The following is a 15,038-nucleotide window of genomic DNA, read 5'->3' on the forward strand; positions in this document are numbered from 1 at the left end:
CATTGTGAGGGTGCAGGTATAGAATAGGCCGAAGACTTCCGGCCTTCTAGTGCCCCAGAAAGTGAGCGGTATCCCTTCTCTCCTAGAAGCATTCAAGGGCAGAATCAGCCTTATCCTCAAACAGGTGAGTCCCATAGAACATCATGTCCATCAGGGAGGACTGACCATCGCCCTAGAATCCAGTTGAACGTAGCCATGCATGGTGACAAATGGCAACACTGGTCCCTATAGCCCGTTCAACTGAGTCAGTGGTGTCCAAGCCACAATGAATTGTGAACTTGGCAGCATCCCGACCATCCTGAATGGTCTGTGACAGAATAGGACGAAGTTCTTCAAGAACATCTGGGAGGACTTGTATGACTGAGTGAAAAAGGCCGGGTCACGTGTAGCAGGGCAATGTGTCTGGCAATTTTGCTGATTAACCATAGGGCCGGTGCAAGACTTCGTCCAAGCCACTGGCAGGGTGTCTGTCACGGCCTCATTAAAAGGTAGGAGAGACCTAAAAGCAGTCCGGCTAGGCTGTAGGACTGCTGCAGTACTCACTTGTGTGCTGTTTACTAAAACTTAGACCAACAACTCATCAGATCCTGATTTGAAAATTGCCATTACGGAGGGATATGAGCTGTCTAGAGTAGATAGAAATGGGAAAAGTGGAGGGGGAATTGCGATTTATTTATCGCAACCATATGAAAGCTGTTTTTACCCCTATTTCTCACTTAGAGGGAGAAGCTCTGATATTTACTTTTAAATTTAATAATACCATGGCATTAAATGGTGATTTAATCTATCGTCCATCAGGTCTAAGGGATAGTTTTATACGGTCTTTCCAGACCTTTATGGAGTCTTGCATGGAGTTTCCAAGCTTTACTTTATTGGGTGATTTTAGCTTTCATCTGGACTTTAAGGAAACTGCACACTTGGTTGACTGCCGTAGCTGTTTTAATCTAAGACAGATAGTTAGTGAACCTACTCACAAGGCTATACGTACCCTTGATGGGATTTTTACTAACATTTCAGAAATTTGTCTCGACAAAGACCTACCTTTGATATGGACCGACCATAGTGCAGTATTTTTCAAGCTACCTGTCCCAGTGGATGAATCTCGTGCTACAAACTCGAGAAATTCCATTAAAACACGTCCCTGGCAGAAAATTAATAAACTAGAGCTAGATCTTGTTTTACATAAAGTCTACTTCTAAATACTGATTTTCATTCCGCCGCTTATAACTTTTCAAACTGGATTGACTCTGCGGTCACTCAGCTGGCCCCCGAAAAACCAAGAATAAGCTATATACAAAATCCATCAGCCCCTTGGTATTCTTCTCTAGTGCCTGCAAATGAAATGCAGGCACTAGAGAACGAAGATGGAGGAAAAACTAGAGTATAGAAGTGAAGAATAAATATAAACTAGTTATTGAAGCGTACAAAGCGGCAATTATTTCAGCAAAATCTACATTTTTTACTGAGAAAATTGGTTTGGCTAGAAACTCTACTAGAGAACTCCTCATAACAATCACTGCTCTTTCAAATTTTGATCAGAGTAAACTATTTGTGCCAGATCAAGAATTTTGTAATAACTTGCGGAACTCTTTCACAGGAAAGTAAATAGTGTTTATGAGGAGTTTTCTGCTAATCAGAATGTAAATCACTTGGTTGACTCTGCTAGCTCCTTTTTTGTGGAACCAGATGATAACCTTAATGAATCATGGAATGGTTTCAACAATTTCCTTCCTTTAACGGAGGAAAGAGTAACAAGATTGCTGGAAACCACTGAATTGGGTTCCCCTATGGATCCATGTCCGACATATGTAGTACAAATGGTTCCCTGCACGATTGCCGCTTATCTTGTCATACTTTTAAATAAAGTTCTTATCTCAGGGCATTTTCCAACAGCATGGAAAAAAACATGTGTACGTCCTATCTTAAAAAACCGTCCCAAGAGCCTGCAAATGTCAAGAACTACCAGCCTATATCTTGCCTACAGCTTCCTACAAAGATATTAGAACAATCCGTAAATGAAGATCTAATGGCCTTTTTGAAGGCAAATGATCTTCTGGGTCCATCTCAACACGGTTTTCAGCCACAGCACTGTACAGAATCAGCATTAATTGCAGCTTTTGAGGAGATTCGAATGCAGGTGGATAAGGGAGGGAGGGCTGCACTCAGCGTTTGAAACGGTTAACCATCAAGTGCTTGTCAACCGACCGGAGGAACTGGGTATTAAGGATGCAGCTCTGACCTTACTCCGTTATTTTCTGTCAAATAGAGAACAGACTGAGGTATTTGGAGGGCATACCTCCTTCTCTCTTCCTTGTGAGGCTCAGTGGCCATCATTATCACCAACATTATTTAACATCTGTCACCCCCTTGGCATAACTCATTCGATCTCGCAGTTTTTCTGCAATATCCTATGCTGATGATACGCAGATAGTGGTATCAATTACATCTGAGGTAGACGGTGTGGCCAAATGTCTGACACACATCACAAGCTGGATGTAGGAAAATTGTTTCATGCTGAAAACAGAGGTGATATTCTTTGGAAATTACACCTCATTTTGGAATGATTCGTGGTGGCCGGCCGATTCAGGTCCGTGTCCATCTCCAGTTTGATAAGTGAAAAATCTTGGAGTGCTGTTTGATGACCAACTTTGATTAATCATATTCCATCTTCATGTTTTTATTTTATGAAGATACTAAAAAGGACCTTTCCGTTCATTCCATCAGATATGCAAAAAATGGTAATAGTTGCCTTGGGTCTGTCAAAGATAATGCTCTTTATCTGAGAATACATAAGCGTCTGCAATGAAAGCTTGGGTCCTGCAGAATGCAGCACCTCTCCTACTCTTAAAAATGTCAAAATTCAGTTCCCTATCGAAGAGCATTAGGGACGTCCACTGGTTGCCTGTTCAGGATAGGGAAACGTTCAAGGCCATATGCATTGTACATAAGGCTCTGCATGGATCTGGACATTTGTTTTCCAGAAGTCCCTTACATGGCATGTCCCTCGACATGACTTAAGATCTGTGGGCTCTGAAGGTGCGCTAAAAGGAGTTGTAGCAATCCGAAGAGCCAGAGCAGAGCTGAGTAAAACTCTTCGATTCAGTGCAGCCTCTCTGAAGGTCCCAGAAGGTTGTGCCAGAACCAACTGTGGAATTGGCCCATGTGCTTCATCAGGGGACTGGGAATGACGCAAAGGAACTGAACTCTGCATCGACTTCTTATGTTTCTTGTGCTTACCTGATGATTAGGCCATTAATATAAATGGGGTGACCCAGAGAAATATCAAAGGACCTGGGTATTGGTAGGTACAGAAAACAATAGGTCCTAGACAATATTAATAAATATTACAATAAATGTAATCATTCTCTAAAGATACATTTTCTACATCTATTGTAATATCTATTAATATTGTCTAGGACCTATTGTTTTCTGTACCTACCTGATGATTTGGAGCGCGACAAACATCAGCTCCGTCGACTCTGGGAGTGGGACCAGAAACGGGCTATAGACATGGAGCGGTCCCGGCTCTGTGTTGTCTTGTGTCTGGAGACGTAAAATTTTACCTTGCTTTCCATGATGACCCACAGGTTCATCGACATGCTGTCTTTGCAGGTCTTGGAGTCGTTGCTTGACCCCAGACACCACAGACAAACATCGTGGGGATCTGTCATAAACATCTGTTTGTAACAGTCCTTACAGGGCTTAAAACCTGTTGTTTTGAGGGTGTAACATTTTTGCACACTGTTGAAAGGAACTTAGGCTAGGGTGCGGGAAAGGCGCTTTATAGGCCCTACACGTCACTTCCGGAAAGGGACGGCGTCGGTGCGGAGCCACACGGCGACGCATTCCGGCACACAGAGGTACTTAGAAAAAAGTTTCCAGATCGAGTCTGAAGTCTGGGGAATATTGAAAAGGTGAAGAATCTGCAGCTAGAAGTCTCTATCAGAATTAGTATTTACAAACACGTACTTATAGTTACTCGAGCCATACTCAAGCTGGCTAGTGCTGATTGCCTTTCTATCCCTTTTTACTAATGAGAATTGCACCCGTAGTCCTTGTGAGAGGTATTTAAGCACTGCTGTATAACACCACAAGAGGTCAGTGGATCTTTCACTTATCTCCTATTCAGAATCACACCATACTCTGCTCTCTGGCACAATATGCGTTGCTCAATCAAACCACAACATACATTTTCCTCTTGCATAACACATATCCTCCTAACTGTAAGGATAGCATCTCATATTTGATGTGGAAGCTTTCTTGTAAAAATGTACATAAATGGGGTGCAACAATATGGATGGGTTTATCACAGGGAACAAGAAAGTTAGTTAAGATGGGGATGATGACATGGGTAATCTGCATGAAAGGGCACTCTTATGGAAAATTGTTAGAATGCAGCAGTGTGTATAAAATATGGTTAACAGTGTTGGGACTTAACATGGGATGATGAAAATGAGGTGTAGGCGGGGTGGGCATCATACATTTTAAGCGTATGAGGACTGACAGTGAGACTAAAATATGTAAAATATGTGTTGTGAGATCTGTCGATTGGTCGAAATGCATGTAATGCACGTCTAAAATTGTTGTAGTGTTGGAGTGGTCTGTCAGAATTAGAATTGTGTCAAGTGTAATTTCAATGAGATGCGTGCAGGTGTATGTGGGGGATGAAGAGTGGAATTGACAGGTAGCTTTGGATGGGGTGCTTTAATCTCCAGAGTGTTAGCATGGTAGAGAGAACCACTGGGCATTAAGTGTGAGTGAAACTTAATGGGTTGAATGGGGTGTGTGTTGACTGTAAGTTGAAGCCATTGGTAATTATCCATACAGTGAGCATGAGGTTCCAGATGGGGGGATAGTTTAGGTGTAAATTGGATGAAGAACTCTAATATTAGGGTGTGGTGGTGAACATTAAGGATGTGTGTGTGCTTTAACCTGACACTAGTTGGAGACGTTGTGTGCTCAAGATGGGTGAGTTGGATCCATTTGTATTGCGGAGGACTGGGTGGAATTGAGGACTCCTTATGAGGTGTGAGAGGAATAAAGGTGTGTGTAAAAATGATGTGTTTGATGGTAACCCTTATCGGACCAGATCTTGTAGCCACTTCCACTGTTGCCTTGACTTTAACAATCACAGATTCTACTGGGGCCCTGTCGTGGCTTGAAACGACTGAGCAGACATTTGAACAGCTGGAGGATCAAACCCTCTGCCACACACTTGCAAGAAACCCCTTTTTGCACTTTGTACCATCCCCAAGGAGAGAGTGGGCCCTGCCTCAAACCGATCCACTGGCGAGAGAGAGGTGAGACAATGGGTGCAAGAATACGGGGCAGAAAAGTAATAGAAAAATGGAATACTGTTTTAAGCTATATTTACTTTATTGATTGTATTTCATGATTACACATATCTAAATGAAAGCTAAACATATCTATGCCCATGATTTTCTTAAGAGTGCTAGTGTGTCCTGACCAAACCTCATTAGTGCATGCAGTGTAGTGTCCCTGCAGGCCCATCAGGGGGTGCCACAGATAGTTTGACTTGGGGCTGGAAGCACATCACTGCCTCCTTGACTGGCCAGGGGTTTGTCCGCACTCTGCTTTGGCCGTGTCTGGTGTGAGTGAATGATTGGTTGTGCCCCTTCACGAGAGTAGCCAAGTGTGCTACAAGAGAGAATGTCCAGCATCTCGTGGATTATGTTTGGTAGCTGAATGCACCAGCCAGCCAGTAAGTGGGCAGCGTGTGACCAGTAACCATTAGAAGGCCATCAACCATAGTGGGTGAGATAGGGCACATTTGGGATGGCACTGCCATGCCATTAGGGTGAGTCAGCCTCTGACCTCACAAACAGCGACATATTGAGACATCTAATCTTGGTTTAGTTTGAATTTGCTAGCATAATTGTTGGCAAAAATATCCCACCAATTTCTCTTTTGGCCTTTGTACTTCAATAACCCTATTATCAAGCGATCGCTGTATTACACCTTGCTGCAATCTTTTAGCCGAATGTGGCAACCACAGTGCAGCCAATGGTATGGCTTGCTTGCGCCGATAATCCCCATAGAAACTCTAGCCTGTCTGGAGGGGATCTATGATACACCAGCTCTGCAGCCATCTCCATAGTATCCCCAGTAGGGCTCTGTGACAGAACCGTGCCCAGGCTTTGCTGATCACAGGACTCAGACTGAGGCCCCCTCCTTTCTAGAGTGTCTGTAGGTGCATCCTAACTCCTCTACAGAACCTGGACACCCATGGGCTTCAGCAGCTAGATTGGTAGCTGGAGGTGGAACTTCATGTGCACAATCCATGCTCCTTGAGACTTGTGGGACTGGAACCCAGCCATAGCTTTTCAGTGGAGTATGGAAGTCAGACTTGGATAAGTGCGGTTTGACACTACTTCTTTCTGCCTTTTGAAAGTATGAAAATTCCCTCTCTATAAACTACTTTAAGGAGGCACTTTAACCTGCTTCAAGGCACTCCTAGTCCCCAATGACAGGGGACTGAGACCAGACTGTTCTTTCTAGCTAAGCGCAATCTTGATCATTCCTGCTTTATTTAGGGACTCGTTCGAACCGAATGGAGAACCCTTCGCTGCATAGCGAGGACTGCGGTCTGTTCATGGTCCACCTAGTGGACTCTGCGTCTGAAGTGGCTGAAGGCGACATATCGGCGCTTTAATAAATGCTGCAGTAAATATTGACCATATATACAAGGTTAGGACAACGGCTGCTTCTTACCTTGGAGGACTAGTCTGCTGACACTGAGGTACATTCTAAGTGTTTTTAAATCAGATTAAAATGTGCTGCTGCAGGCTGGCAAGGTTACAGCACCTCTACTCTGCTAGTTTCCATGTCACTCTTTATCCGGGCTGGTCCATTTCGTGCGTTAAAGCTGCAGGAACCCTCCAGCTGCCCCTTTTTTGGCTCATTATGGTGCACAGTGTAGATCTGTTCAATCGTGGTCAAAAAATAAGTTTGGTGAATACTTTTCTTTTAGGGTAAAGCCTTGATGTGACTAAACGTAAGACGCATTCCTTTCTCACGAGTAGATATTGTCTTGAATAAACAGACTCACAAATGGCAAATCGCTGTCTATAAAAAAACAACAACAAAAAACAGGAGAATTCTAATGCCTGATCAGATTCCTGTAGACGTTGTCTTCAGGGTAAGCTCCAGCTATGGCTGGTGGTAAGGCATCATAGGGGCAAGAAGTACCCCCCCACACCTCCCCCACACACACAAACGCGCGCGCCTATGGGAGTGTGAAACAAAACGCCACTTTTCATGTGATGCAATAAGCTCGCTGTAGCAGCTCTGCCTCCACAAAGCATCGAAACAGCAAATTTAAAAAACAACACCCTCGTTTTCGATGTGTCATCACCATGGCCATGACTTTCTGTTCACAAAAGGTCCTGCGCAGAATGAAAGGTCAACCGATGGCTGTAAACACACGGACACCGAACAGGCAGAAAAACACGTGTCAGGAAAAAGCAAGAATAAAAGACCAAACTTGCAACTAATGCTGCTGAATACCTGATGCTGTCAAGCACTGAAAGGGCAAACGACCCTAGTTTTAACTGCACCGTGGCTCCCCCTGTCACTGTTGTAGTGCTCGAACTCATGGGATTTTTCAGCTTTTGTTAAAGACCTGCAGATCATTACAAAAGCGTGCAATGAGATGAGTGGTCGTTGTCCTCAGGCAGTGGATTCATTATTATTCCACAGTTGAAAAATCCCTTGAGGCCTGCGCCCCAAAATAATTCAGAAAGAGGTAATGTACGAGATGAAGCTTGAAGCCCCATGCACACATTAGCTTTACCAGTTGAAAAAAACAAAGCTACCGAAGAACTGATTTTCATGAGGTTTGTGGAAAAATCAGATCAGGTTACTCCACAATGAGAACTGAAAGTTAATGCAGAGCACTGACCAATCACCATCAGAAGTTGTATGAAATGTCTTTCAACCATTTCTGAGCAGTACGCAAGGATATTCAGATATCGTCCGATGTCTCTTCTTCGGTGGGATCTGCGTGAGGTCAGTGTTCTGTGTCTGAGTGAAGGCGGAGTGTTCCTTGGAGGCGCTGCCTATCCCCTGACCGATTCAGATGGTGCCTTGGCTCAAATGATTCTACATCTCTGGTCCTGGCTTTTCCATTACTGCTTGTACTAGTATAGCATGAACACGTTCAGGTGCAGCCGGATCCGTTCCTGCGAATGCTTGTACCTGATTCTTCGTGTGGACCTGCTCATTGCAAGGCTCTCCTGCACTCTTTTAAAAAGGATCTAACCCCGTAATGAAGGCACGAGTAGGAACGGTGTCTATGCAGAGTACCCCTGAGGAACAAACACCTTCTAGGTGCAATTCTTTCAAGGGAAAGCTCTGAATGGAGCATTGTTTTAGGAGTCTAAACCCAGCGTCTCTCGAAGATCAAAGATATTCAGCAGTGAGGGACCCGCATTGCCCTGTCCGGTGATCCTTGGAGTAATCTGCTGATAAGCTCTAAAAGAAATATGCCTTCACAAGGCTAGTAAAAATCTTTTCAAGGGTATGGCTAGAGACTATCAATCTTACCAAAGTTCCTTTTAGTGCATAAATTTGATTTAACTTTATTGATTCGGCTTTTGAAGCTCACAGATCTAAGCCATTATTTGAAATTTGTCGAAAGGAAAGAATTCAAGCCGTTAGTGCATCAGTACAGGAAGAAGTGGTCATGTAACTTACTGTAAATGGGGCGACTGAGTGAGGGGGAAGCCATTAGAATAAGGAGACGAGCAAAGTCAGCAGGAGATGCCACTAACATTGTGAACAGTTCCCTGACCACCGGCATGGTGCCAGATTTGCTTACAAAAAGTCGGAAGTGATGTCACTGCAAAAAAAAATATTGTCTCCTGCTTCCCTTAACAATGCTATGGCTTCTATGGTTGTCACAGGCTTTAGAAACACTGTGCATCCAACTGAAAGTTGCCCTTGAGGGACCTGAGCTATGGGCCTCTTATCATGAGGCTATTTGCCTCGACGTGGCACGGAAACGTCCCTTGTGATGACAAGGATGAGCTACTATTAGCTGTGGATCAGCGAAACCTGTACCTGCTACTTCAGAAGTCACCTTGCATTGCTTCGTTCCTCATTACATCAGGACCTTATTAAACCACCTGCTGGGTTCCCGCGGCGTCAGCTCACTCTGCGTTGCTATTACATTTTGATACTAGAAAATCTACTTCAGTTCCAACACCCAGAAGGTTTTAAAGCCCATTCCTCTGGGTACGACATCAAACTATAACTACAGGTAGCTTGTCCGACAGACAACTTTGATATCTGGAATTCTAGACTGACCAAGAAAGTTCAGTCTTTGGGACCACTGATTTGAAATTAAATACAGACAAGGTGGAAGGACTGGTGCTGGGTCCTCAAAGTATTTCGTAATCACCTGCTGCCTGCCCTTGTCCCCATAAAGTTCTTTCAGTCAGCTATAAAAATCTTGGATTTGTTTGAGTTGCAGGTGCGTCTCATTTCCCAAAGTGATGCCAGTGGTCAAGGACTGCTGGTATAAAATACATGAACTTCACAAACTGATTTGCTTTCATCCCACTGACTCCCAGAAGCTGGTGCTGATTGCTCTCATCAATGCGAAATCTGATTACAATAATGTCTTATGCAGAGGCCTTCTAAACCCTAAATTGGCACATCAAACTGGGTTCAAAATGCAGTCATTTGTCTCATTTTTGGTTTACAGAAAAGATATTTAATTTTTCACCTGAGGAAGATCGTCCTTTGGCCAAATATATAATCCATTGTAGATTTTAAAATTTTTACTCTGCCACACAAGTACTTTCATGGGCTGCCAACCAGATATCTTGCATGAAAAAGCATCTACCTTTGACTTTGCTGTTTGCTTCCATCAGGGATGTTTGCGCTAGCAATTGTGCCTCTATCTAATCAAATAATTCGATTTAACCAAATCGGTGCTGAGTCCCAGGCTCTATAACTGCTCCTCATTTCAGCTTTGCAAGGATCACTCCTCGTTGTCCTTACGGAAAGACCAGAAAAGTTGGCTGATCTGTTGAAATGAGATGAAGTATCTCAAGCCTCTTAATCTTCCTGCACCTACATACGGTTTGTCCGTGGGTTGCATGTTGCAAATGGGAAGAAAATAATAATTAAATGAAGCAAGTCATTTGTGTAATGGTGCACAGAGGATGAACGAAATTCATTAGGATGTAAGTGTAAGAAGTAAGTCAGTATATAAGTAAGGACCAACCAATGGTGGCAGGTCAGTGTCAGTAGCTGCAAGTAATCTGGGGAGTGTGAAACTGGATGAGTGTGGATATCAATAAGAAAGGTGAAATAAAAGATAATTAAGGCTGAACTAAGGCAGATTTTTGCCACATGTTATATTAAAGAGCGCAGAAGACGGAGTTGGTATCTTGTGGGAAAATAAGTTAGTCAAGGCAAGCAGGAATACACAACACACATTTTCAAAGCAGAGACTTGATAAGTGATGTGGCAGATTTAGTTAAGTCTTATGAGTGAAGTGATTATTAAAGAGACGCCTTGTAAGCTCCTTCCAGAACATGATGAGTGAAGGGGGGAAGAGCGTCTCCAGGCTTTGGTCTGCCCCCTGAGATGGATTAGCTCATGCCTTACTGCTTTCTGTCCACAGAGACTTGAGGCAGAGCGTTTCCTTACCGCGGATCTGTGCAGCCACTGAAAATTGCACATTTGTGGGATACATATTATAGAGGTTTTAGGTGAAGGTCTTTGTAGAATAAGCAGAGCATCTTGAATATGTATGAGCTTCCAGTGGGAACCAATTTAGTGAGATAAGGCCTGAAATGCTGTTACCTGTGATGGAGTTGCTGCATGGTACATGGTTTGCATAGATGAAAGCTTTTTTTGGAAGGCTCACCAGCATACCATAATCAGTCTGCAGAGGACCAAGGCCTGGACTCCAAAGACAAGACAAGGATGTTGCATGCTTCCCAATAGGAAGATTAGATGGTAATAAGAGTAGGCCTCTGACTTTTGAGGGCTCTGTTTTGTTATGTTAAAGACCTTTAATAGAGTGCTCTACCTCATGTTGGGTCACCCACCGCTAGGATGGAGCAAAGCAAAGAGCATGGAAACTCATGGTCGGAACTAATGGCAAATCCAAGTTTACTTGTTTTCTAAATCTCACCGTTTAAGCATGAGTGCGAGGACAGAGAAAGTCTACCCCAAGTTTTGCCTTCTGAAATGAGTGTCTGACAATAAAATTGAGTTAGAGGAGCACAGAAGTCTAGGTCAAGAGTACCAGGTACGTCACTTTTGTAAGATCTTCCAGGATTTCCCCTTCCAAGATTTGTGCACTACGCTTGAAGGAGGTCCTGGCACGGAGCAAAAATTCAGGATCAGTCACCACCATTTCTTGCTGAATCGTTTCAGAGGATGTCACAGCAGGTCAGCAGAGTTAGCCACGCCTAAACAGAGATTATATTGCTATAGTCCAGCATATATCCTGTTAAATATACAGTTCTTAGGTGCCATATATTTTTGCTGTCTTTTCAATTACACTGTGCAGTGGAGACCATCAAAGACTTGTTTTTTTAGTTTAAGAGCCATTTGTGACAGCCTGGGTTTTGAAGTCCAGCAAGTTTGGGACAAGAGCTAATAGCAGGCCATAATGAGGGTTTTCAAAGATCTTAACTCACTCAGGCTGCTAAAATATATGTTCTTTCAACATTCCATTTAAGCCTTTTCCTGCCTGTCCTCTCCAGCTGCATTCACTACTGGATCTGATGGATAGTGACACCCTAGCCCCGTAAACAAAAACTTGAGTTTGTTGTCATCTGCAAACGTGTAGAACTGGAGGCTGTGGGAACGAATGGTGGCTAATAGAAGAACGTCAGTGTTGATCAGGTATGGTGAAAGTGTGGAGCCGGGACCTAGAAAGTGTGACACTATGAAAGACAAGGAGCAGATGCTCTGCAGTTCCAGATTAAGCCCATTGACTCGTGCAAGGGTTGACTTCTGCACGAGGCAATGGCCACCACTCGAGTTCACTCACCTCTTAAGAAACCCAATATGAACAGCCTAAGTAACCAAGTGCCATTTCTCCCATAAAAGAGAACTTCTCTAAGCTGGTAACGTGTCATAAACTCGTATTACTATCAGATCTGCCATGAAGACGTAAACTCCATGTTGGCTAATTAGAATGTAATGTAATGTTCGAGGCATATGAGCTGCAGATTATACACTGTGCATAGATCGCCATCTGGTGTTGGGCCCGGATGTTTGGAGTTTGTTTTTCTTCTTGGACAGTCTTTGGAAGTCACGAGTTCGGTGACTCCTCCTTCGGTCCGTACTGCGCATGGGCTTCGGCTCCATCCTCAGATTGTTTTTTTCCGCCATCAGGCTCGGATGTTATACTTCGTGCTCCGGCTTCGAACCATTCCAGTTCGACCTTCGACGAAAATCCTCGTCCATCGAGACTCTTCAGAAGATCAGCTTCTTCATCTCTCTTTTAGGCACTTCCTCGATTCCAGGCATCGGCAGCGGCCTATGGGCCTACCTCGACTCCGGTCTCGGCCGATGGAAAGGACTCCCTTAAGAAGTGCCCAAAATGTTCGGTCTAAATTTCCCCACACCGATCTCCATCAGGTGTGCAACCTCTGCCTCTCTCCTGAACACGAGGCCCAAGACTGCCCCGCCTGTAAGTCTTTTCGATCGAAAAAGACCATTCGGGATCGACGAGCTCGACGCACCATGGCGCACTCATCGACGTCGGCTCCACCTGACATCTTCGGAGAAGATACAGGGGCTTCGGGACAGCAGCACAACGAACAGGAGGACGACGTCGTCAGCGCTTCAGAAGCCGACGACTCCGACGTGGAGGAGATCACACCGGCGCAGAGGGTCGTGAGTACTCTACCCCCTTCCGGTCCCGCGCCCATACCGAAAGAGACTCCGGTTACCCCTTCGCCCCCGGGCCTAGGGAAAACCAAGCATACCGCTTCCATCACCCCACCTTCGGGCCCGGTGAAAAAGCATCACAAGTCTCCTGGCGGCTCGGGCTCAAGCCAGCCTCCTAGCGGCGCCGAAAAACACCCTTCGGTGCCGAAGAAAACCAGCTCCGTTCCGAAGCCATCGGTGTCGAAACCTGGCCTCTCGGTGCCGACCAAACATAAGTCCCTCGGAACCGACGCTTCCGTGTCGAAGCCTGCCTCGGCGCCGAACAAAAAATCGGAGGCCCCGAGAAAGCATGGCGTGGATAAACCAACGAAGCCCTCGGTTCCGAAAACATCGGCACTGGTAGAGGTGCCGGAGGAGCTTTTCACGGCAGATCCTCTTCAAAAGACTTTAACCAAGGATCCAAACACTGGGCATTTGACTTTGTCTTCCAAGAAAAGACATTTAGACAAGCCAGCTCCTCCTCCTCCACCACTAAAACGGAAGGACTCTGCCACATCCCCATTCAGAGTACCCTCCCCACCACCTCCACTTCCTCCACTCCCTCCATCTCCGCCCCCACCTTCTCCACTCTTGCCTCATCGCTCTCCAACCCCGTCTCCAGACCCTGATGACCAAGGGGATCCATTCTATTATCCAACAGATGCCCCACAGGACCCCACTCCTCCGGGAACACCTGACCCATGGGAGGATTATCACAATCCAGATGTCCCAGATGTGCATCAGGATGATCTTTATCCGTCCAGGCCATCTCCACCAGAGGACTCCCTGGGGTTCCACCACCTCTTACAACGGGCGGCACATTATCATGGGGTGGAGTTACACAGTGATCCAGTTGAGGAAGACTTCCTACTTGACACGTTTGACATAGCAGATAAATCTACCGCTATATTACCCATGCTTAAGGGGGTGACCAAACATGCGACAGAGGTTTTCAAAGACCCCGTCAGAGCTAGGGTCTTAAACCCCAGAATAGAAAAGAAATACAAAGCAGCCCCCACAGATCCTGCCTATATTAAAGGACCTGCGCCCCTAGACTCATTAGTGGTATCCACAGCTAGGAAGTGCTCTAATTCCCAGTCATCAGGTGAAGCTCCGCCACCCGATAAGGAGTCCAAGCTCCTAGATGCGTCAGGCAAACGCACTGCCTCGCAAGCTGCCAATATGTGGCGCATCGCCAACACGCAAGCGTTGCTGGCGCGTTACGACAGAGCACACTATGATGAACTGGAGGCTCTTATGCAACACCTCCCAGAGAAATATAAAAATAAGGCTAATGAACTAATACAAGAGGGAAAGATTATTACCAACCCCTCTATTAAATGTGCCCTTGACGCAGCAGGCACAGCTTCCAGGGCTATAAACACCAGTGTTCTGCTTCGCCGCCACGCCTGGCTCAGGATCTCAGGCTTTAAACCAGAGGTCCAAGCGTCTATACTAAACCACCCTTTTGACCAACAACACTTATTTGGCCCAAAAGTAGACGAAGCCTTGGAAAAAATGAAGAAGGATACAGATACGGCGAAGTCTATGGGAGCACTACAATCACACACCTCCTTTCGCCGTTCCTCCTTTCGAGGCTCTGGCAGAGGCTACTTTTCCGATAACGCCTCCACATCCTATAAGTCCCCTCCTCAAAATACCTTCACAAAGGGCTATCAAAGAGGTGGATATCGGGGAAACAATAATAAAGGCAGGGGCAAAACCAACACCGCCCGTTCTGCCACACCGCCCCCACAATGACTTTCCCCCGCTCCCCCCAGACCATTCCACTCCGGTTGGGGGCAGACTACAAGATTTCCTTCAAACCTGGGAGACCATAACATCAGACAAATGGGTGACCCAAATTATTCGGTCAGGGTACTGTCTCGAACTAACTTCTACCCCCCCAAACATTCCACCCAGACACCGTGCAATGTCACAAGAACATACCACACTTCTGAAACAAGAGGTACTCTCCCTCCTACAAAAACAAGCTATAGAGCAAGTCCCCGTCAATCAGCAAAATCTAGGGGTCTACTCTCTGTACTTTCTAATACCAAAGAAGGACGAGACCCTACAGCCCATTCTAGACCTCCGGCCTCTAAATGCATATATCC

The 15,038-nt window shown here is 45.3% G+C and overlaps 1 protein-coding gene across 1 annotated transcript in view; it reads left to right on the forward strand.

Annotated features, from left to right (window-relative positions):
* The window catches only part of RHBDD3 (rhomboid domain containing 3), a 154,869-nt gene that overhangs the window by 121,404 nt on the left and 18,427 nt on the right, over positions 1-15,038 (forward strand). The window contains exon 4 of the mRNA XM_085634476.1: positions 5,135-5,300. Coding sequence (XP_085490602.1) covers positions 5,135-5,300 — 166 coding nt within the window. The remainder of the gene's footprint in view (positions 1-5,134; positions 5,301-15,038) is intronic.

Source organism: Triturus cristatus, chromosome 11 (genome assembly GCF_964204655.1).
Source record: "Triturus cristatus chromosome 11, aTriCri1.1, whole genome shotgun sequence".
Taxonomy (NCBI): Eukaryota; Metazoa; Chordata; class Amphibia; order Caudata; family Salamandridae; genus Triturus; species Triturus cristatus.